The sequence below is a fragment of the Nansenia antarctica genome (genome assembly GCF_963989245.1).
Source record: "Nansenia antarctica genome assembly, chromosome: 5".
Classification (NCBI taxonomy): domain Eukaryota; kingdom Metazoa; phylum Chordata; class Actinopteri; order Argentiniformes; family Microstomatidae; genus Nansenia; species Nansenia antarctica.
In genome coordinates this window covers 11,500,538-11,525,978 of record NC_137690.1, presented here as the reverse complement: position 1 = coordinate 11,525,978, position 25,441 = coordinate 11,500,538, and the positions used below count along the sequence as shown (strand labels likewise).

Below are 25,441 nucleotides of genomic sequence, written 5' to 3'. Positions count from 1 at the left end.
TGATTGTAATTAATGGTGCCAAAAAAGCATTCCTCACACCATCACACCACCTGAAGGAATGAGAGGATGTACAGGTGTTCCTAATAAAGTGTTCGGTGAGTGTATGTACTTAAAAAAAACAAAAAAATGTCAACTGGTTACACATGCTATTAATATTTATTTCAGAATCAGTTTCAATTTCTAAATGTGAGGAAGCCTGTATAGCTTTTCGGGAGATAGTTATCTCTATCTAAACAGAACCAGTGGTGTAGATTGAATGATGATACGGAATGGAATATATAGAACTTTTCACTGGGTCTCAAAGCAATTTAAGTTGTATGGAGTTAAATCATCCAATCTACATCCAACTATCAGCAGCCACCTGGGTGATGCCTGGCAGCCATTTTGGAATCCATTTGGAATCCACCCATACTAAAGGGTGATCCATTTTGGATATGATCCATTGGATCTCTAAAGGGTGATCCATTTTGGATCTCTGATAGATGATCCATTTTGGATATGATCCATTGGATATTTGAAGAGGCGTTTCCAACTAGATTGCTGACATCAGATCCCCCACCATTTTTATAGCTAAAATTAAGACGCAGACAAAAGGAACTACAAAACAAACGCCACTTTATTCAAGTTAATCTACAGCTTTCAAGACTCAGACAATGTATAAACGTATCAATTCTCTTCTCCGTAAAAATAAGTAGTTATTTGCCTGTTTAAGAGTTTACATAGAACCAATACAACCAAGGAACCTTTCACTTTACACACAGCATGCCAAAAGAAAGGCTAATTTCTCTCAAAACTGTATTCAAACAGGACTGAATGGTGTTGCTGTTGGTGTGACTTTGAGGTGAGGAGAGAGGAGCACACAAAGGCAAGGAGGGGCAGTAAAAGGAGAAATCTATAGTCTCTTTGGTAAGGCATCATTTCTGAAGTTGTCCACAATGTTATGTTGAATTGAACACTGTAACTTACATAAAACACCATTGTAACCCAGATCAGGGCAGGCTCATGTTTTGCACTGTGCTAGCCATGCATCATGCTATTCTATGACCAACTTCATTACTACTGTACCATACCAATGCCTGTCCAGTGACATCCAAATGCCTTCCATTAGCATAGCTTATGAGAACGGGTCTGTCATGGCTGGTTGTACTCTATATTCCTTCCTCTAGTGACATCTCTGGCAATGTTCTCACCTCAGAATACTTGTACAAATACAAACCTGTTTTTTCAAGTCAATAAATACAAATTCTTGACTTCGAAACCAAATTCAAAAAAGACATTGTAATGATTTTTAATTTATTAAACACAAACAGAAAAAGATAAACAGAAATAATAAATACATGGAAGAATACGTTTCATAACAATACCTTTCATACGTTCAAACTGTGAATCCAGACATTGAGATAAAAAAGTAACACGCAAGTGGTGACATACAGGACAAACAATGCCTTTTTTGGCTAATGGATTGTTAAAGTATCCCAGCTACTTCTCGATTGACATATCATAGGAAAAATTAATCAAAATCAGATACAATTTTAAAATTGATTTGTCTTAAAGACATTTTTGAATCATTAACAAAACAAATTATTAAAAAATCAATAATAGAATACATTGTTTGGTGTTAAGATTAGAAATGTGTACAGGCCACAAAACACAAAAAGAAAAAAAAAGAGAACAGGGTATTCAGTGAAGTTAATAGAATCTTACGTTGACCTTGTCACACAAAGTGTGGGACTGTTTCAAATATACTGGATAGGTAGTGTGAGGGGAACTGGAGCTGTTAATATTGGGAGGATTAAAATCCACTCAGTCATACCAATCATTTTCATCATAACAACAATCTAAAAATAGGCAGGATTGATACATTCATTGTGTGCATACTCGCCGTTTTTTCAACGCAGAGAGAAACGAGTAAAGATAAGACTTAATACATTAAAAAAAGGTATTAAAACCAAACAAATTATGATTTTGTCATCTGATATGGTGCTGCAAGCATTATGAAAGCATTCCATATAGTGTCAGTTTTGGGATAGTAATTCAGGAAATCAAACCTTGAAGTTCAAGTAGACTGTCTGAGTGTCCAGAACCACCTGCTCTACATTGCCGAATGAGCAGTGTGTGTGTATGCATCAGTAAGCTTATGAAAGTGTATAAAGAACACAAACCCTGTGTGTGTATGATGCATGATTGAGTACCTTTGACTAGAATGACTGGATAACAGTAAGACAGAAGGCCGCAGGGTTGCTGTATGTTGAACACTAGCAGACACCAAATCTACAGCCCATTGGTGGGGGACACTTACTTGGCACCTCTTTCAAATAAAAATTAATTCTCATAGATTATGAATCCATAATTTGATCCATCAAATAAAAACAGAAGAACTGGTCTACTGGCTCTACACGGGGTGAATGGGGAGGAGGAAAAGAGGCCATAGCTTATACTCAGTGGTAGGCATACCCTCTCTTCTTGATCAAAATGCCCTTTTAGGTTTATGCCAACATACAGCAGGGATCGAACTCACATTCAAATAGACGCACAGGTGCACACACAGGTGCACACACAGGTGCACGCACAGGTGCACACACAGGTGCACACACGCACGCGTGCACACACACACGCACACGCACACGCACACGCACACGCACACACACACACACACACACACACACACACACACACACACACACACACACACACACACACACACACACACACACACACACACACACACACACTTCCCTTGACCAGACTCTGTGTGCACCCTCTCTTTCTGTCATTACAACTGGGCAGAAAGGGCAACATTCTCTCTCAGCTCCTTCAATATGGCTCAGTTTCTACCAGGGAGAGAAGAGGGCGATAAATACTTCACAAATCATAACGAACACATGATTGCATTTAAAAAACCTATGTTTCGTCCTTAGTAGCCAGTTGGTTTAGACATTATTCCAATATATTGGTTTCAAGTTAACGGGACTTCAATGAGGGGTCTCCACTCCTCCTTGTTCTCCTGCTCTTTTTCCAGTGCGACTCTACTACTTCGGGCTGACTCCTCCCCAAACACGACGGGCATGCAGCGGTGACCTGCCATTGGCTGGCTTAGCTCCACCGCCCATTCAGAACTCACAGGTTTCCCCATCCCTCCTCCAGTCTAGACTTAAGACTTGCACACACATATTATATTATTTTCATTCATATTAGTTCTCTTTGTTAAAGTTTGTGAATCCTGCTCTCCAAATAAAAAGGTAGTAATAAAAGAATGACAGTTTAAGAGTCATCCATGGAGGAAGCACTGGGGGGGGGGGGGGAGGGTGAACCCGGAGCTCTGCTGATATGGTCATGAGTGTCAGGGCTGGGCTAAGGGGAGGAGAGCAGTCACCAGGGCCCCACACAGTCACTTTCTGAATGGGCCAAGAATTGACCCCTGTGGGGCACCGTGGACCCTGTGGTGGGCGACACCGTTATGCAGCCATAAGATACTGGTGGTAGAAGAGGCCAAAGAGGGAGGTGGAGAACAGGCAGGCAGCGATCCACCAGGTGAGGAAGGAAAGGACGCCACGGAAGAGCAGCGGGCTGAAGACTGTCCGCAGGCCCCCGAGGGCTACTGCCAGCTGAGCCACTGACGCCTGTGCCTCCACCCCTGCATCTGGAGCTGCTGTTGGTGCTGCTACCACCGTGACAGGGTCAGAGTTCATCTCCAAAGGGCAGGGGAGGTCCTCTTCAGGGTACACCCCCCAGGAGTGTCCACCTATAACAGAGAGGGAAGGTTTCAGGCAGGAATTAGTACCATGGTGAGTTAACAATCGGTTACGAAGGTAAATCCTTTATGGAGTCAATATTATTATTACTGACGGCAAACTCACCTAAGGTTTTTAGCAGCAAGGTTGTATGCAGCAACATCACCAAGGGTGCCATATACTGCAGAGCGATGACACACAGGTAGTAAAAAACACGTGCCACCTGAGAGCAGAGGAGAAAGAAAAAAAGTCACAAACTGTTAAGAAGACTACTCCATTGTTCCTCTCATGCATTGCGCATCATGTCTGACTGACGTTTGGCCCGCCCATGCTGCCACTCACCATCTTCTGTAGGTCGACTGTACTGATGCGTCCCGCCTCCTTCTTCATCTGATCCACGCCCTTCTTGGCCAGGTTGAGGTAGGCCTGGAGGTGGTGCCTCATCATGGCCAACCGCAGCACACACAGCAGCAGGATAGCCCATAGCCGCAAGGTATCGTACGTCGCCTCAGACATCCTGTTAGAGAAGCAGCGACAGAGAGTGTTAGCGAGAGGTTAGTGAGAATTTGTCTGCGTTTAGTGTTAGTGAGATTAAAAGAGAGGAGAGGGTTACGGTGAAATTACTATTGTAAACGGAGGCTGCTTGACATGACACAACTTCTTGAAACTGTACATTTTTGGGCAGGGCTGATTCGTTCGACCTTGAGTTTGATGCTCTTTCGACAATGTGCTTTAACGTGATAGCCTCTAAAAACGCAGATTGCTAAATAAATAAAGACAAAGAGGTTAACTTACAAAGGCACACCGTCCTTCCCTAGGTTAGGGTTCAGGAAGTAGTCCTTAGTTATGGGCCTAACCCACAGCAAGACCATAATAAGAGGAGCCAAGAAGTTGATATGAAGCAAGGTCCTAGGGGAGAGGAATGGGGAGGGGGGGGTAAAACAGTCAGGTACAGAGGTACTGTAGCCTCAGGCATCAGGTTGGCACCATACAGGAGTGCTCAGAGGCACAGGGTACATCAATAACAACACGTTTCCCATCAATTGTGTCATAAATGTCTTTTGATGGGGCTCCTTGACATGCCACTAGCATCTTCTATTATATGCTACAGTACACCCAGTATGTATGCCTACCAATGATGGCTACTGATTTATCATGGCCATTTAGCACTATTTTTAAGCTGAAATATACATATTGGTTCTTCAACGACATCAACCACAGGTAAGCCCTATAATTATCTGTGGTATTGACATGCATATTGCAGCCATCCCCAACCCAATCATGGTCCCCAACCCAACCATGATATTCAAACAGACCCAACCCTGCCGGCCCATAAGGATGGGAGAAGAACAACTGTGTTGCTATGGTCTGAAAAGGAAGGAGAGGGGCAACTCACTGTGTGAATTTGGCTGTGGTCAGGTTGAGGGCGTCCAAGTGCATCTGGGCCAAACGCAGGCCAGGGAAAGTCAGGAACGCACCAATCAGAGAGCAGAGCAGAGCCAGGATCAGCTTGAAGGTGAGTTTAGATATAGGACCCCTGGTGAAAATAACATATCAGGGTATTGTTTGTCTCACATTCCTATAACATATATACAAGTATAAACAAGTACACTCACGCTACCATGTTCATGCAACGTTTGCAGGAAAAGTGCTTACAAATAACGGTTGTTATTATTATTATTATTATTTGAATGTTGGCTCTTTAATGTTAATAATATATACCGGTAATAATAACATTTTACTCTCGACAAAGGCACAGTCATAGATAACGTTCATACTTACTGAGAGTCCAGACCCTGGTTCTCCAGAAAATGTAAAGCGCTTTCAGAGAAATTAGCAAAACCTAAAAGAAAATGAAAACATTTTTTAAAAATGGTATTACGCAGGTTCCTACTTTGAAAGAGCCGGGTAAAATGACCTGATAATTGCATTATTATTATTATTATTAAACATTGTTTCTTCTCACTTCTATGTGCCTTTTAGTATTAGGTAGTTACAACTGTGCTGAAATCTTTGAAGTCAGCACCTGAAAGTAGTCCTGGCTACCAAATACTTACTACATAGTAAATACAGGGTACACCAGCTGCAGTAGGACGGTAAAACAAAGGGTTACTATAGGATGATGGGTCACTCACCGGTCTCCAAGCCAAATTCCAGGTAGTTCTCAGTGACGATGAGGATGGCCATGGCTTTGACGAAGAAGAAGAAGCCAAAGGTAATGCAGAGCGAACGCTCACCGCCTTCCTCCAGCTTGAAGTAGTGGGCCGTCAGGGAGAAGAGGGCCTTACTGAGGGGCCAGAGAGTCAAGGAAACGCAACAGCAGAAACACACGACTGATGAAAGTATGTATGAATGTGAATCATATTTCTCTGCACGGCCGCTACAAACAGCGTCACCTGCAAGCATCACACAACAAAGAAGAAAAGAGCCTTCAAATCATAGTGATTCATCGATATCGGTGTCCACCACTAGTCGTTAACATCAGAAAAATAGGAAGCTGTCAGTGTACCTCACACTGAACCCTCTGGCCTACACACACAGATGACGTACGGCTGTGGTACATTAGTGGAGGTCTGCCTGTCTCAGTACTAGAATGGGTTTTATACCGTTCCAGGGCTGCATGCTTCCAGAACAGGCCTTCAGAGATTAACCTTTCTTTAACATGGCCTGGTGGTGATGGCATGCCAATGTCTCTATCCTTTCTAGGAAGAGAAGATGAATCTGATGGGGTCTGTTACTCTGGGGGTCATATCCTGAATACTGAAGGCCGATTATAAAAGCTACCCATCAACTGAGAGCCACCAAAAGCATTTATTGCCTTTCCTGTTAAAAAGCTTCTTCTAAATGACTAAACACACTTATGGCAACACCTTGCTAAAAGGTTAACTCTATGCCAAGCGATAATAAGACATTTCAATATTAAGACACAGCGACATGTTTCTCTAAACTTCCGGAAAGGAAGTCCCACTTTAATGGTGCGGTCTTACCTAAGAAGTCCCATTTCATCACATACAGTACATGTTAGACAGATTAACACAGTAAGTCATTTGGCTTTAGCCACTGTCTCCCAAACTCCCAGTAAGGTCAAGATGGGAAATCTGAAATCAATCTGAAATCACACACACACACACACACACACACACACACACACACACACACACACACACACACACACACATACACACACACACACCCCCCATCATCATCATCATCATCCACCCAGCCTCTTCCACGCTCCCATCCATCCCCTCCCTCCCCAGTCAGTCTCTCTATTTCCCAGGCAAATGAGTCTGGTGGGCTGTGAAAATTGGGCCTCCAATCTTCCGCAGCAGGCAGGAAATGGGTGCGCAGATCCCTGCACTCAGGCAGGGAGCGTGGGAAAAAAATTATCCCTGAAGACTGTAGCGGGGGGATAATGCGTATTATTTGGTGACGCGTTTGGCGGAAGAAAGTAGCAGGTAGCAGGCTGACATGTAGTCACCGGGAGCTTGGCCTGTCAGTTCATGGCCACGTCAGTGCAGTCAGACTGGCGGGCTGACTGTAGGGGCTCTCCCATGGCTGAAATGGTGAGGGCACAATCAAGGCTCTCTGATTTGTTCACTCTCGCGGACAGATTGATGTTAACCCCACCGAAAGATAGGGAACAGAGGTAGGGTTTGAATGAACGTGGAATGACTAAAGACAAATACGTTACCAGAAACTGTGGCTAAAATGAAAGGTTTAAAACACTTTTTTTTTTAAATTATCATAATAAATGTATTTGATGCCCTGGTCAAAAAAAGTGTTATTTAGGTATAATGCTGATGCTGATTGATTAATTGACTGACATAGAAGGATACATGACAAAGGCCAGCACGAGCAGGCACCACACCACGCTGATATTCATCTCTCCAGTGGGTTGTGCCACGGCGTAGTACAGCTCTGTGATCAGGTACACCAGTGTGGCTGCCACTGTGAAGTCCACCAGCCATTGGAACTCTGGGAAGTAATGCAACGCTGCAGAGAGACGGAGGGACAGCATTATTGATTGAGAAATAGCCTAATTTCAGAGCCGGTACACAATTAAACATTTCCCTGATCATATTACTATTGCTACTATTACTAATGCTATACAATATCAGCAATAAATACATTATGTGCCATACCGATATCATGTTTTTAAGCCATTATCTGCTGATAACAGATATAATGGCCGATATATCACGCATCGCTAATTGCAATAAGCTAGTATTCAGAATGCAGAATCTGGGAACGGTTTGGGAAATGTTCGAACAAAAAAATCCTAATCGATATGACAGCCCATACCTAATGTGTCTACCTCTGTGATACACTTGGTCTCCAGCTGCAGGTCAATGTCCTTGGGAATGGTCACAGGCTTGTTCTCTATGTGGCCATTGTTCCTCCTGGGACAAAAGACAAGAGGCACAAATCAATAAGAGGAAGACATTTGAAGAACATAGAGAGATGTCGTCAATAATGCAAGCAACTGTATAATGCAGGCAGTGTTGCACAGGATTGTCCTGGTAAACTGGTCACACTCCGACCTTGATGGAATGATGGCAGAGCAGAAAAAATCACTGCTATCTTGTTAGTTTACTAGCTGCCCTAAAGTGGAGCACAACAAACAATCACACTAAAATCACACTCGGACCTGAATGAGGACATTTTGGGCATCTGTAAGAAGCAACAAAAAGCCAGGTGTCTCTCTGTGACCTCAACCAAGCCCTATGGCCACTACACCTGGCTGGACTCATGCAGCTTTCCTCAAACTGGCATCTGTAACCCCTAAACAGTATCTGGCACTGATGTTAGCTCTTTGTATTGAGGATTAGTGGAGAAAAATAAATCCCATACATTTCATATTTTGTCAAAGGGCTGTATTTGGCTGAAGCGGGTGTGTCCAGGGATGAATACTGCAGACTGCTAAGAGCAGTGGGACGGGATGGTGGGGGCCGACTGGGGCGACGTGCAGCTGGGGCTGGGGCTGGGCCCAGCTGTTCCTGCAAACCTTTCTTGCTGGGCCTCCCTGACGAGCAGGGGGCTGTGTTTGTTCAGCCCTGTGTGTGTGCTGGACTCAAGAGGACAATACCACGACGAGAGACCGGGGCCAAACATGCCCTCAACAGTTTTCATCTCTGGGGCACCTGACTGGAAAAAAGGGGGTTCGGCTTCACCCCTCGGCTCAGGGAGTCAGCACAGTGACAAAAGCCGCGGAGCCGCATGCATACCATGAGCAGGCAAAAGGACAGTGGGTCCGTCTTTTTGTACTTTGCGGGATTAGCAAAAGTGTGGCGTTGAGCTCTGACCTGCCTCGTGTAGACTAAAGAATCAAGACTAGGCTATAAAAGAACGGGCCCCAAGGTAGAGTCTGGATAACGTGTGGGACAAGACATGGCTAACTTCAGTGAGTTCAGTTGAACAGTTTGAGGACATTCTACTTTGCCATGGCGTGGCTTCTGTTCGAAGCAAGCGGCAACACGGATTAAGAATGAAATGCGTAATTTATCTCGGACAAGTCACAATCGTACAGAGGCTTCTCTGTTCATAACTTGTTTTAGGAACATTGTCAACGTAGTCATAGCTCCTACTTACTAAACCCTGACAAAGAATTGGTTTTGTTGGAAAGGTCGTAACCTCATGTATACACATCTGGAATGTGATGGCTGCAGATTGTCTTGGTCTGTCTGACCAACCACCCAACCAAATGAACCATCTAGTTACACGACAGGACCCATTCTAAGCTAAGCTTAGGAATTGGAAAACTGAAAAAAAAGCAAAAAAGCAAAAAGAGACTTCAAATGAGCCTTAAACGAGTCTCCTCAACACATCAGCTTCATCCCTCTGCTGACGCACCTGTGTTCTCTGTTCCTCTGAAATGTCTGGGTGTCGTCTTTTTATTTCTCCCTGATAAAAGAGGCACCACTTGTACCCCTCTGTGCTGCCACTGCCACCCCCACTCCTCTGCCCTCCCTCCCCCACCCACCCACCCACCCAATCTACCTGTCTTTCTTGCTTTTTCCTTTTTGCTGTTTTCCGGCGAGGCTCCTCAACTCATCTTCTGTGGGGTGCTGGTACCACCGCAGACTGAGGAAGAGGAGAGGAAGAGAGGTGAATTGAATAACATAGGCAGGCTGTGGTCTACACCAGCAATCCCTGATCCTGGTCTTGGGGGTGGGGTGGGGTCAGGGGGGCATAATAGCAAATTTACTAACAAAACTAAGCTTTTACAACTGTCCATATCAAAAATGCATAAATATACTTAAGTCAAAAATGCCTTTAAGCCTTGGTGTAAACATGATTATGAGCATCAATTGGCAATTGAGAAGCAAACAATAAAAAAAGAATTCTGAAAAATATCTATTTCTCACAGCATTAAGCATATTGTACGTTTTCAAGTGTGCTAATACACTTCTAAAAACAATTGCTAGCGGGTGTACAAAGAGGGTAGTTATCACATTCCTTGAGGGACAGACTTAAAACAGAAACTAATTTAAGAGCAGCCTTTTGAAGACTAACATTTCAGGCAACCTCTTTAACTTTGTTTAGAGACCCACTTGTCACTGGCCCTGAGAGGCATACGTGTGTACGGAATGAGGGAAGGGCGGAGAGAAGGCTTGTTTTTCATGTTTATTTATTTATTATGGAAAACTTAATTGCAGAACTCTCTGGAGCAACACTCCGGGCCTCCTACTTGGGCAAAACTTTTTTGAAAAACTTCCAACAGCCCTTGAAAAAAAAACGAAAAAAAACAAGCACTGATGAATTATTAAGTGTGTTCTGAGAAGCTGTTTACTGAAAAAACATATATGGCACTAATTAGGCGAAACCAGGCGGGCGTTTTATTTTTATTCCCCCAGTCCTCTCGGGTCGTCCCAATATTTGATGATGCCCTTTGGTCTTTGCAATGCAACTTAATGATGAAATATTTGAAAAAATTCCCTTTCAGCAAACAATGAAAAAAGGAGACTGTTTATAAGTAGAGCAAACACTCTGTTCCGCATTGTTAGGACTCCTCCGAAAATAAGCTGTTCTGAAGGAAAACTACAGAGGAGATTAAATTGTGGTACTTAGGACACTGTCAGAAATGCAGGTAGAGTTTGTTCTACATTACCTGCCACTGCAGAGTAGCCATCTCGCAAAGGAATAATGAGGTATGATCTTCTGAATTACGCTGGCCATTACCATGGTAACCACCAGCTGCACACCGATCACACCCTGAGGGAGGGGAAAACAAATCAAATCATATTCAAATAGGAATTGGACCGATATGACATACAGTTACTACTCTCTGGCTCTACATTGAGATAAGTCATTTCATGTTTCGTCTTGTCAGTATAATGTCTAAATGTAATAAGGAATTCCATCACTCAGATTTGTGGCTGTATTGATCAAGTGACAGCAACACTGAAAATAGCTTGGTAGAATCAAGAGGGGAAAAATCCACCATTCCTGCATTGGAATCTATTACTATTTTTAGAATGGACTCACCCAAAGGTATCAGTAGTCGGTAGTTAAAAAAAAAGAAAAGCAGTAAAAAATAAATTTAAAAAAAGGCTCTAGGAGCGCACGGACAAAGCAAACTACAGTAAAACCGTTCAGTAAGAAAACATGTTTAAAATGAGTGAAACAGGGTACTAGCCTAACCACAATTGGCTCAATAACAACACACATTTTAGTTATTCGAAGCGTATCGTTGGGCTACGTTGTGCCTACTGAGTGTGAACCCGGGACCAGAACTCCTTCTGTACTAACACACTTAGCCTAACTAATAGGCCTAGAGCTCACCTTCCTGGTCCGACCACTAAGCGCCTCTTATACAACTCCCGAATGTGTTCAATGATTATGAACACTGTTGACCTCTTTTCCTTAACAAATGTGTCTGGAATGCCCTAAGAGAAAAACGTTTAAAATCATCCATCTCAGGGTGCTTGGTGGCATAGCACACTAAGGCGTCAGCCATGTAATCGCAGGGTCCCGGGTTCGATTCTGGCCGTAGACATATCCTGCATGTCATCCCTCTCTCACCCATTCTTCCTGTCAATCTCTACTATCTCTATCCCAATAAAGCAGAAATGCCTTAAGGACAGGTAATTGATGGCCGCATATTTTATGCTGAATATGATTGGCAAAATGAGAGGGCAGTGAGGTGATGAGAGATAGACCGCTCCACAAAGCCAATGACAATGTTCTACAACCTGTGTGGGTGGCCTTCCTTTGAGGTGTGATGGGATGCTCATCTATTGGCACAACATGGATATTTTGAACTAGACTGAATATAATTCCATGGGTGTAAAACATGGGCTTAAGTAATAACATAAGCTAGATCTGGACCTAGTCTTAAGTCTTAAGTGCATATTCAAGAAAACTCTTATTCTATAGCATGGAATGTAAAAGAAAATGTTCACTGCAAGCAAAAGAATGGGAGCATCTCGTCTGCATTTTGATTATTAGATTAGTTATCAACTTTGGAAACGTAGCCAAGCGGGGGTCCTTCAATGGAGACAAAGAGAGAGTGAGAGATATATAGATATAGGCTAGTTGTCCCATTGAACACACACCACTACATTGAATGTGAGCTCGTATTCACAAAAGCCCAAACATGGATATAACCTAGAGCTGAACTGACTTTAGCAGATAACAAGAGGAGGAGAGATGAAGAATTCACTTTGTGAACTGTCCCTTAGGTGAAGAGTTCACTTCATCCATGTTCTCTTTCTTCCACACTTCCTCACTAAGGCTGCTTTCCTTAGAGGATAACAGTTATGGATTTTTGAGGGCAGAGCAACTGAGCAAATAAATAAAATAAAAAAATCCTGTGCTACTAGAGTCGTCGTCGCACATCATGTTTTCGGACGCGAACCTTCTTCTTTTTTACAGGAGACCAACATTCTAAACCCAATTCCGGGATTATTGGGAAAATATTAGGAAACAATTGCATAAAGCTTAGTAAGCCACTTATGATGGTACACTTCCAATTCGCTGGCAAGAAAGTACATTCCCAAAGAAATACAGTCTCCAAAATTCTATTTAGGATTGTTTTCTGTTTCAGTTGTGTACAGTGCAACAGTAAACACACACACACACACACACACACACACACACACACACACAGCCCCTCTTTTCTCCAGTTAAAGAATATGATATAGAGCTGCAATAACAAATAAGAGAGCACTTCATTGGTGTCTTCAAGGCAACGGAGCACGTCCAAACTGCCACAAATCACTGTAAGAAAAACAAGTGTCTTGTCAAACTGTGGACCTCTCAGTAGCAATGATGCTTAGCTGGGAACACCCAGACCCAGTACTCATCAATGAAATTGCTGGTCCTGTGATAGCTAGCTTTGGCTTTAGCCCAATTTCAAGCCTGTCGCCGACATTTAGACCAATATTCACAGAAGCTCTCATGCCCTTAATGTAGAGTGACGAAAACTCATACCTTCTAAGAATCTTACTCCATCTGTATCATGTGACAGTCCATCAGTGGCCTGACTTTCTAAAAACATTGTTAGCACCTGACACGGTCAAACACCACATCCCACCCGGATCCATCCCCTCTCTGCTAACCTGGCTGCCTGGATCTGAATGCATAAAGAGGTGCTTAGGGAGCCCAGAGACAGTATTTTCCATCAGCTGGGGGACACTGTTACCCCCAGAGAGTATATGAGGTCATAAACATGTGCAGGGGGAGAATAAATGTGAGTGAAAGTGTGACGGTTTTACAGTGGCTCTATTGTGACATTTTTATTGACTAATTTTACCTCATTTTCCCGTGGAAGAAAAATACTCAATGGCTGAATCAGCTGACGTAGCACCTTCTCAGGGCTCTGTGAGCGTCAACAACAATGCAGGTTAGAGACGAAATAAGTGATTTAGAGATCTCTAGTTCTCTGATTCAGAGAAGGATCTGGTAAACAGTAGGGTTGGGTGGTAGGCTAATACAGTAAAAACGTACACCGGGGGATTTCAAAATAGCAATGGTGTCAATACCAATAGGCTACATCATCTTTTTTACAGTCATAAAAAAAATCTGCTGCGCAATGTTTAAATTTGAGGACGGTAGAAAAAATAGGATACTGCCCAACTAGGGACGGGAATCGAAAACCGGTAACAAATGTTTTGATGGATCGGAATCGGACGCCTCCAAAGTTATCAATTCCTTTTATTAGGGATGCACAATATTATCGGCTTGATATTGGGAAATTAATGTTATTAAATATTTATCGGTTTTATTAAATTTTAGCCGATATAGAGCCGATAATATGAAGCCGGAAATATTTCCGGTTCCGCTTGTCGCGCTGATGATGCTGCGCCTGCGTACAGCCATGCAGTCAATTGGTAAGCTAAGGTAAATAGATAGCCAATGTTAGCTAGTGCTAATGTTCACCATCTCTGTAGTCTGCTCTAAAATACGCAATCAAACAGTGCAGGCAACCCATGCTGTTCTGTGAATGAGACGGGCTATTGACTGATGGCTTTCTACTGCCAAATAATATTATTACAGCAAACATGTCGGTAGTTTGGCATCTGTTCTCTGAACAACAAGGAGAGGCTCATTCCGACATTGACTTCTGTTTTCGTTTTCGCGATTTCAAAATAAAAGGCGAGCTAAGCGTTGTTGAACATGAATGACACATCGCTAGTCAACTAACACAGCTTGTTTTGTGAGCCTGCTAACAATGTAAAGTAGTGTTGTAGTTAACTAGGTAGGCTAACAATGTAAAGTAGTGTTATAGTTAACTAGGTAACAATGTAAAGTAGTGTTATAGTTAACTAGGTAACAATGTAAAGTAGTGTTCTAGTTAACTAGGTAGCAGTGGGGATTACTCACCCAATCAATGCATTGCAATAGTTTGGCTTGACTAGCGAGTGTGATGTGATTTTCAACAATGTTGAAATGTATTTCCTTTTTTTTAATAAATGAACATTTGAAGAGTCAGAAGTGTTCTCTTTGTTGTGTTAACAATAGTGATGTAAGTTAGATTTGGTGAGATCACTATGGAATATTAAATCCTCAATCTTTGCCCACTACATAGCCTTTCTTACCTTCAGGTGTGCATGAACTACAGGTTATCAACTGTGAAATTATATCGGTTATCATATCGGTTATCGGCGACGAGAAGCGGGTAAACATCGGTTATCGGTTGGAAAAAATGCATATCGTGCATCCCTACCTTTTATCAATCCCTGCATGTTTTTAAGTTGCACGTTGCAAAAACCCATGCGTCATGACGTCAAACTCTGCGGTATAGTATCCGGTACGCCCATACCGGAATCGCAACAGAGTTTAGACGAAACCACGCCCATATGACGTACACAATGTGTAAGGGAGATGGAGATGCTGGATCACAGTTAGGGTTAAGGTTAGGGTTAGGAAAATGTATGCTAGCTATGGTTAGGGTTAGGGTTACGGCCGAGAGCTGCGGTGTCCATAGCAACGCAGCGGGCAACGCGCACGTCATGCGGAAGTGGGAGTAGTTTCATCTAAACTCCGTTGCGATTCGGGTAGTCGCGTACAGATCTAAGAAACTTAGATACCTCATTGGCCGCTGCTGTATGTAGCCGCTATGCGTCTGACTGCGTCAAGAACGAGGCATCTACTGTATAATATCTATGGTATCCGGAGTGTAACGTTTTATTTAGTCGCAACAAGGACAGTATTCAAGCGCTCAGGCTATGCTACAACACCTGGTATCTGTTCGCAAACTTTGAAAAAGCTGATAAAGTAGCATGTTATCAATTTAAAATGTGACAAAGTCAAACGCAATGAAACTTTCAGTAAGCTATAGTATCTAGGGATGCTCCGATTTATCGGCCACCGATTTAAATCGGCCGATTTCACTCCAAATGACTCGATCGGTGATCGGCAAAAATGGCCGATCGCAAAAACCGTTTTTTTTTTCCTGGGGAAGACAGATAACTGAACAGAAAACATAGGAGGACGTAACAGTATGTAAACCATGAAGGCCACGTTTATGATGTCTTTTATACAGCCATATCACTGACTTGGGCTTCAGGCCCTAACTGGGTGATAGGCCAGACTTTTACTATGCCATAAAAATGGGTCTGCGTTTGCTTGGTGCCTAATGGATCAAAACTTTTGTCTAAAAAGCAAAAAATATGTAGGCTATCCAGTCAGTAGGCCTACAGTTATGTATTTAAAAAAAAAATCGGTATCGGTTGATCTTGAGGAAAAAAAATCGGTGATCGGTATCGGCCCCAAAAATCCAGATCGGAGCATCCCTAATAGTATCTCACTTGATGTTGTATGTAAATGTTCCATTGGTTTAGTATATGGTACTTTGGTAATTAGGCTATAATTAGGGATGCACGATATTATCGGCACCGATATTTATCGGCCCGATAATGGGACATTAATGTTTATCGGTATTTATCGGTTTTATAAAATTTAGCCGATATTTAACCGATATTATGAAGCCGGAAATATTTCTGCTTCCGGTTTCCGGTTTCCGCGCTCTGCTTCCGGTTTCCGCACTCAGGCACGCAGTTTGTTTTGACGAGACGCGAGCGAAACATGCCTTCCCCGGTGTGGACATCCTTCACAGTTTCTGAGGCAGATATTGCGTTTGCAATTTGCAACACATGTTCGGCAAAAGTTCGGAGAGGAGGGCAAAGGTCTATGAGTTACAACACAACGACACATCTTGTAGCGGGTAGATAGTAATATCCCTCCCCTGGCCCCTCTGTTTTCCCTTGATAGCTGACAAGCTAACGGGTGAAGAGGCCTGCTAGCAGCTAGCCTACAACCCCTAGCCAGCAATGGCTAACGTTGAGGCTAGCGGACCTAGCACAGCTAGCGGACCTAGCACAGCTAGCGGACCTAGCACAGCCGAGACCTAAATGGCTAGCTGGGACACCCACTCTAAGTGCGCAGCGTGTCTGGGATTAATCCACGCCCAGGCCGCTGTTATCTCTACCGATGAGTGTATCCACTGTGCAGTGTTCCCCAAGAAACTTCTCCGCTGACGGCTAAGTCGCATGGCTAGCCTGTCGGGAGAAGATCCGCTGCCATCACAGTCTAACGCGGACATGTCTCCAGGTTTACCGACACCATGCTGGGCGGACTTAGTGCCACATAACCCTGACATCGGTTTCCCGGTACTGGATGACAAGGGAATTGACAGCTTTACCGCTGCTCGCTATTGTAATGTTCTTGACAGACACGGACACGACTTTACTGTAGACATGTAGTTTATTTCTGGTTGCTGGCCGCGACCTACGGCAACTCCGTTGGGACACGACGGATACAGAAAGCGAATCACATCAGTGTGTTAGTGTGGTGTAGTGAGACAACACACAGTATGTTACAGCTATGACCCTAGGAGAGACTCGGACAATGATGAGGTCGCACAACGCATCTAATTACTCTTAGGTGAGCCTTTTTTGTTTTCATAAAAGGAGGCCAGATCTTGGCAAAAAAACGCATTGTGCACTGTCTATAACAGATTTAGTTTGTTAGAGGAAATAATAAATGAACATTTGAAGAGTCAGAAGTGTTCTCTTTGTTGTGTTAACAATAGTGATGTAAGTTAGATTTGGTGAGATCACTATGGAATATTAAATCATCAATCTTTGCTCACTACATAGCCTTTCTTACCTTCAGGTGTGCATGAACTACAGGTTATCAACTGTGAAATTATATCTGAATGGTAGTGATGCTCCGATCTGATCGGCGCCGATCGGTATCGGCCGATATGGCCTTGATCGGTTTTGATCGGAGTTCTCAAAACGGCCGATCAAACACGACCGATCAGTTTTCAAAATGGCGTCGCCAGTCTGGAAATATTACACAGTGTCGGAAAGAGACAACAAATATGCAGTTTGTAATGTCTGCTCAAAAGAAATTCCTCGCGGAGGAACGCACGCAAGGACTTTCAATACCACGAATATCATACGGCATTTGCTGCGTTTGTCGATTCGCTCCGAGAGCGCCGAAGCGCACACTGGGCTCGACGTCATAAAGGGACCGAGTGCTTTGATTGGACGAGAGGCGTTCCACGAGTGCTGGTCAGAGTTCCAGCGCGACTTCACGAGCGTAGTGTAGGTAGTGTTCAGCGACGTCATGTGACCCCGCGAGCAGGAAGTCACTAAGCTAGACTAAGGTCCATAGCAACAACAACTATTAGCGCGAGAGTTTTAGGTCTTTCTCTGTGCACCTTGCACAAGTGTAGATAGCGAGCGACTTTTCAGCATAGCAGGACATATTTGAGATAAGAGGAACAGGCTGAGTGCCAAAAACGCTGAGATGCTTGTATTTCTCAAGGCTAATCTGTCAGTGATGCTGCTTAATCAGAAGTAAGGTTTGAGTCTGAAATCTCCTTAGGTGCAATGTTTTGTTTTTTTGTTTTATTGATTATTGCTGACTTGCTGTCTTATCTCCTCCTAAATATGACTTGAAACCGACTGACTTGAAACAGTATTTTATATTTGGCTATAGCCTGTTTATGTTGCAGTTTAGTTTGGGTTTATTGTTCCTCAGGAAAGCTACAGTATACTGTATAAGCTCCAAGTTCTCTAAGAGCCCCTAGTTCCTCTCATTCGAGTGGAATGTTGCACATTTGATGTGACAGTGTACATTTTATTTATTATGATTTTTATTTTCACATTTTATTTGTTTTTCCTGAAGTAAGCTACAGGTGGTTGTGAATTCAATAAAACAGATGGTTGTCAATTCATGATACTTTCTCATCTCCTAATTTCATTTGAATACTTAATATACAATGTCAATGGTGTTAAGAATAATTAAAAACATAAATAATGCTACACAATAAATAGAATGCTTCAATTGCTATTTTCGACGCTGTGATCGGTGATATCGGATCGGCAGATCACTGATTCCAGTGATCGGTGATCGGTGATCGGCACCAAAAACCCTGATCGGAGCATCTCTACTGAATGGTCTTTATTGTCATTGATATAGTACAGGTACCAAACAACGAAATTTGGGAGGGGGAGCTCCCCTGGGGCTAGGAAAGAAAAAATAAAATAATAATAATAATATCGGTATCGGTATCGGTTATCGGCCACGAGAAGCAGGTAAATATCGGTATCGGTTGGAAAAAATGCATATCGTGCATCCCTAGCTATAATATGAAGTTACTCTTCCAATTAGTGAGACAATTGAAAAAATATATAGGCTAATATAAATATATAATATAATAAGTAAAATGCATAGTTTAATATTATCAGTATGTACAGTAGGGGTGTAACGGTACACGTATTCGTACCAAAGGTTTTCGGTACGGGTCCTTCGGTTCAGTAATCAGTACGCATGTGTACCAAACAAATGCAGCGTTCTTTTACCCACTGCACGTGTAGAACTTTTTCGTGTGTTGAAGTAATCTCAGCCAGTACACATGCGCACACACGCCAGAGAGATTGTCAGTAGTTTCAAATCGTTATGGCGAATGCAGATAAACTAGCTTGATGTTCCTCCAGCATCCCTTAAGTCTCCTGTTTGGGAAAATTACGGTTTCTCAGTTACCTACAATGACGATGGACAAAGACGGGTGGATTGGACCAAAAATATATGCCGGCATTGTTCAACTGCGATCGGGTATGCGGCTGTACGTTGAACTTGCTCACATTTGAGACGGCATCATCCGAATGTGAACATCACAGGTACAAGAAAAAAACAGTGTAGTGCAAACCCAGCTCCCCATTCAGACCGGGCCAAAGCAAAAAGTGTTTTTTATAGCAGCGGACCATCCTCCGTTGTCCAGAACACAGGTTTTAAACACATGTTGAAAGTAATAGAGCGTCGTTACGTAGTTTTACTTTCAATACTTTTTCTACTTTTTTTCCCCACACAGAAAATGGAATTGATAAAGATTTGGATCGATAAGCAGAATCGATAATGGCATCGGTATCAATCAACATCTTATCAATTCCCATCCCTAGTGAACAGTGCAACTATTGGATCAGAGGGAGGGAGGTCAGCAGTGGGCACACACAAGTAAGGAAGGGAATAGATGATGGATGTCTTAGAGGGGAGATAAAGGAAGGGGGAGTGGGACAGGGGGGTGGATAGATGTTGAGAGACCCCAGGAACCACACAGTGTTATGTGCATTCTTTAAGTCAAAGTCAATACTTCTAAGCACAGAGGGGAAGTGGGTCCCAATTTTGTTGCAATTTACACTCTTGAGAAAAGTGACCTCTAGTATCAGGCAACACCAGGCAAGAGGGAATTTCACTTGAAAATACAATATGTTCCGGATATATGGGTCAACGGCGAGCACGGGCGAGCACGGGCACACACACACACACACACACACACACACACACACACACACACACACCACACACACCACACACACCACACACACTGACCGTTCTCCATAGGAGACTTTCACATAGCCCTACCAGGCTTCAAGGCCTGGGGAAATTGAACCAGCATGGACTCTCTTATCTTGCCCAGTCCGCACGAACCCCTCCACGAAGGAACAAATGAGGGATAAGGGGGGGGGGTCCCAGGGGTGATAACGACTAGCTATGAAAGCTCAATAGTCCAACTGCCACCTTGGCCCTGAAACCTACTCCCACACTACTCCCTCACTCTCTGGTTAAGTTCTCTGACAGTTGGTAGGTTAAGTTGAGGTTATCACCAGGACACCCAATACATTTCATTTTCTTGTAAACTGGTCGTTGATCCCCCTTCACCTACTCCTACAGGAGGAGGAAATGAATGGGATCGTATGTTTCTACTGCTCGTCACTGAGGAGCCGTGTTGTCTGTGTCACAGGTACACAAAGAGCCACTGGCTAGTTAGAAGACGTCCTGGATAGTGGATAATGGAGATTGGAACAGCATAAATATGTAGCCTAGGCTTAATGCTGATGTACATCTCTACATACAAGACATTGATTTAGCATGTTAAATACACATGAAACAATTCTCTCTCAGAACAGCCAGCTTACACCTCATTCACCTAAAAAAACAAATAAATTGATAACAAGACACACGTCTGGGTCTAGATAGAAGTTGTCAAACGAAGGATGTTTTGATATTAGGCCTAGGCCTTCATTCTGCTTCAGTGTGTTGCATTCCTGGGCTGGCAGTGCCATGGGGGGGGGGAATGGACCTGAAACTAGCAGCATGGAAAGTTGCTCTCCACAGGTTTCTCTAGAGAACTGAATACAATACATCACCTCAATAATATACATAAATAAGAGAACGCGAAATAGGGATTCAGTGGGTTAGATTCAACATCACAATATCCTTTTCATGATAGACGACCTAGCTATATTCTCATTTAACCTAGACAAATCCTTCATAAACCAGAGGGCATCCCGAGGTCAACACGAACAGGTGTCCAGGTGAGGGACACACCTTTTCCCACCAACCTAAAAGCAGGACTTTCTCAATGAATGGCAATGACAAGGTGAAGGCAGGTAAAAAGCAACTGGTAACGCCGGATTGTACTATCTGAGAATCAGCCATCACCCGCACCAGAAAAGAGGATGGATTAGCTAGCTAGATATTGATATATCCATTTGATTTGACAGCCACCGACTTGCACAGGTGTAGCGGTGCTACCTACTAGCCAGGCGAATACGCTAGCAGCAAGCTAGCGAGCGCAATTAGACAGACAGGTATCTATCATATCCATGGTTGAAAATATAGAAAATACTGAATGAGTCTAACGGTTTTAGACAACGTATAGTACAGATGAAAAGGGGTGTTCGTCATCCATTGCATTAAAGGTGTCGTTCGCTGTCTTCTAAGCTGGCTGGCTGGCTGCTGATCAAGCTAACGGACTAGCCATGTAGCTAGCCTGTACTCACCATGGTGATGCTGATCAAGCTAACGGACTACATACCCAGCCATCACCTTGTCTCGAGACGTCTTAAGACATCTTGACAGACAAAAATGTCTTATTTTGGTTAATTAAGACATGACATCTCAAGACAAGGTGATGGCTGGGTATGTAGCCTTAGTCTAGCTAACCTGTACTCACCATGGTGATGCTAACGGATCAAGCTAACATGCTAACCTGTACTCACCATGGTGATGATGATCAAGCTAACGGACTAGCCATGTTGCTAACCTGTACTCACCATGGTGATGCTAGCGGACTAGCCTTAGCCATGCTAACCTGTACTCACCATGGTGATGTGGATCAAGCTAACGGACTAGCCTTAGTCTAGCTAACCTGTACTCACCATGGTGATGCCGGGGAGATGGAGGAACGGTCTGGACAACTGTCACACTAAGCGGCACCCCGAGTCGGAAGTCCAGCGGCGCGGAGCACATAAGCCTTTCTTAACGTTTAATTGATGGGTAAATCAAATAACCACATATTCCATTCCCAAGGAATTCTATGTTACATCGCCAATGATTCAATTGATTCAACCTCGGTTCTCCCGAATGTTTTCAACTGCAGTAGAGGTCACGCTAAGACTCTGGGTAGAGATAGGCGTCACTGGATATGCCTGATTGACAAATAACCAATATGGGCGTTACTGTCTTTATAACAAAAGGCTACGGTTTACATTCTTTCCTGGCTAAGACTTACTATACACGTGTGTCTAGAAACAATGAATGCACATTCATAATAATGCATGTAAACCGTTAATTGTGTGCTGGCACTCTACAGACCACCGTAGACGTACTATAGGACCCCCGAGAACGGAAGACGTGAGAGTACACGTGACTTTAAAAAAAGATCTAGATACCGGTCTGTCTGTCAAACGCGAAGGGACTTAGAGACAGAAGATGCTTTATAATTATGTTTGATGTCAGTGCCACTTACGTATCAATTAATGTTTACTTGTACTTTTACGTTTACTATATTATATATATGTGTGTGTGTATATTTAGCAACTTAGCTCAAACTGTGAGCTGTGACAGACAGACAGGACAGGATCAACAAAAGGCCTGAAAATCGGATTACAAACAAAGCATTTAACTGGGGGCATAAACCAATATGCTTTTCTCTATTGAAAATACAGTAATAGACTTATAGATGATGTAGTGATGATTGAGGCTTGGTTGTGTTTGTGTAGTATGATGAGGTGGTGGGTAGCAGGTGATATTTCTAGACTGAATAATGTTTAGGGAGTCAAACTTTTGCTGACAAAGGTTTTAACACCATATACCAAAGGTTCAGCACAACATCCTGGTTTGGATGCCTCGTCATCATGAACCAGAGCTGGCCAGAGAGGCAGGATAGTGGGCAGAGATCTACACTAAAAACGGTACACAAAAAAGGCAAGGGCATACTATGCAATGTCAGACACAACTCACTTTTTGACCTTGCTTTATGCATTCCTACCATCAGGTTGCAGGATATGGTCTCTATACTATGATGGATCGGATCGTTTTTCGGTTATTGATTATGGTGGAGGATATAGGCTAGATCTCAGATGTCTCTCGTCTCTGCGTTGTGTCGTTCCAACCATTCAATGTAAAATAGCAACCCTTAACAATACAGTCTTCAGGTTCAATGATAGACCCCAAACACGGGTTGCTGGGTCCTCAGGAGAATAGATGTATTACAGAATTGCAGCGTATAGGATATAGGCACATTCCCGCTCGCAACAAACTCCAACCCAACAATAAGATCTTTTCACACAGACAGAAACATATAAGCACCCATCTCAGAGTTGTTGACATTCCCCATCAGACCATCCTGCAGATTCACCTGCCCTCCCCCTCGGGACCTTGACGACAAGGCCTAGTGCCAGCTGAGTCTACAGCTGTTAAGATGTGTTCTCAAAACATCGATAGGATTCTTTTGGAAGGCAGTTTAATGTAGTGACCCTGAGTAATATTCCACCAGATTTCTAAGCTACCTTATAATGAATACACAATGGCTATATAATGAATACACAATGGATATATAATCAATAGAAATATTGATCAAATCTAACCAAGCAAGAACTCTAGCTTTGTGCCAGCAGTCATAATATGAGAAAGGGCTTTACTCTGTCCTCTTAAGGTCCCGGCTTTTAATTTAGCCCACAATCTGATATCCCCCCCACCCTCATCCCCATTTATGAACTAAATCCACTTTATTGTAGTATGTTGCGGTGAATGTGTTGCCTTTAACTATGTATCTTTGGAAATGTCATGTGGCCTACAGTGAGGTATATGTGATTTGCTTGTATGCACCCGAATGAGATTGCCTCTGACGCCACAAGTACCTTTTGTAAAAGGTTAGCCTGGATTAAGGATGGTATTCGGAGAGACAGAAAGGGTTAGTTGTTTGAGTAAATGTTGACAGTCTGTAAAAATGGTTGTCACAAGAGAGGAATACTCTTCCTGTTTCACCACAGAATGTTTAGTAAACATGTTGTCCGCTTAGTTTGGTGTTTACACTACACTAGTGTATTGTCTACAGTATATTGTGTAAACTACACTATAGCCAGCAGCATTTCCGCAAGATTATTGTTTCGAATAGAAAGTACACATGATGTTGGGCTGTTGTCTATGTATCAGTAGATGAAAAACATTCAACCTAGTAGGCCTGCATGGTACATTGAAACAATCTGTCATATTTGAGTGATTATGGCTTATAAACTGACAGAATGCCAATTGTCTTAGCAAATCTGAAGACTGAACCTTAAACATCCATTCTAAACCATGACATTTACTGTAATGATTCTTTACATAGTTATCAGCATCACAACGATAGACTTAGGTCATGTTTTATTTGTATCATAAGTAGCCTATCAAGATTTGTTTTGTACGTAGCGGTGGCCCTGTAGCCTATTATAGGGGTGGAAGGTGGGGTGTCGGGAGTATGTGTGTGTGTGTGTGTGTGTGTGTGTGCACGCGTGCATGTGTGTGTGTGTGCACGCGTGCATGTGTGTGTGTGTGTGTGTGTGCACGCGTGCATGTGGGTGTGTGTGTGTGTGTGCGCGTGTGCATGTGTGTGTGTGTGTTAAACACTGTGTGCTTAAAATATATTTACATTTCTGACTGTATAGAGCTTTGTTGGTGAATTTGAATCACATTAAGTTCATTTATAATGAATAGGCATACCCAATATTTCATTGCCCCCATGTTATAAGCCCCAATGCTTTCCATCCTATCATTGCTAGACCATGCACTGTACTGTACTGTCTCTCTATAGAGCACCAGTTCTGTTCTTTTAACTCAACCCAGTCTGTAGTATGTGTTATTTTTAGATGAAACATAATAGCCAGGATCTAGTCTAGTGTGTACTGCTGCATTTCACACCCGTTCCTAGTTTTTAATCCATGTGACAACTCCTCAGTGTCTCCTTCTTCTTTTGAGTTCCGACTCACGAGCCCCCTGCAATATAAATAAAGACGATCGAAACATTACAGTCAAAACCTCGACATAGTCAATCAAACACACTCATTGCCGAGTGTCACACTTCATTTTTAATGACAGGGCTTTTTGGTATTTGAAAGCTAGCGAGCATTATACATCATTGCCTTCTTTTATTAATCAAACAACAGTTTGAAATGTGTGCCACTGATCTCAGCAGTATACCTCGGAGCAGCAAGAGAAATAGAACAATAAACCCCACGTCAACGTCTCACCGACGGCACTGTAAAACGGTTTGGAGAGGAATTCAGAAGTCTCTTTGTTGTGGTGCCTCCTACCCCATTCTCTTTAATCTAAAAGAATGCAAATTACAATGCAAATGCAAATACTACTGAATAATTTATGTATTGTGTTCCTTAACGCAAAACCAGCTCTTTTTTCCCCTTAAATAGAAT

At 42.9% G+C, this 25,441-nt stretch overlaps 1 protein-coding gene across 1 annotated transcript; it reads right to left on the bottom strand.

Moving 5' to 3' along the window:
* Window positions 1-3,455: 3,455 nt before the first annotated feature.
* Window positions 3,456-22,043, bottom strand: tmem161b (transmembrane protein 161B; the record flags this gene model as incomplete). The annotated part of the gene is made up of 12 exons (XM_080530865.1): window positions 21,911-22,043; window positions 10,843-10,946; window positions 9,732-9,815; window positions 8,037-8,134; window positions 7,571-7,727; window positions 5,867-6,018; window positions 5,514-5,574; window positions 5,128-5,268; window positions 4,527-4,640; window positions 4,074-4,248; window positions 3,858-3,954; window positions 3,456-3,742 (listed from the first exon to the last, which is right to left on the bottom strand). Exons 1-12 carry the CDS (start codon window positions 21,911-21,913, stop codon window positions 3,456-3,458), a joined length of 1,473 nt encoding a protein of 490 aa, XP_080386991.1. The 5' UTR covers window positions 21,914-22,043.
* Between the last annotated feature and the right edge of the window lie 3,398 nt (window positions 22,044-25,441).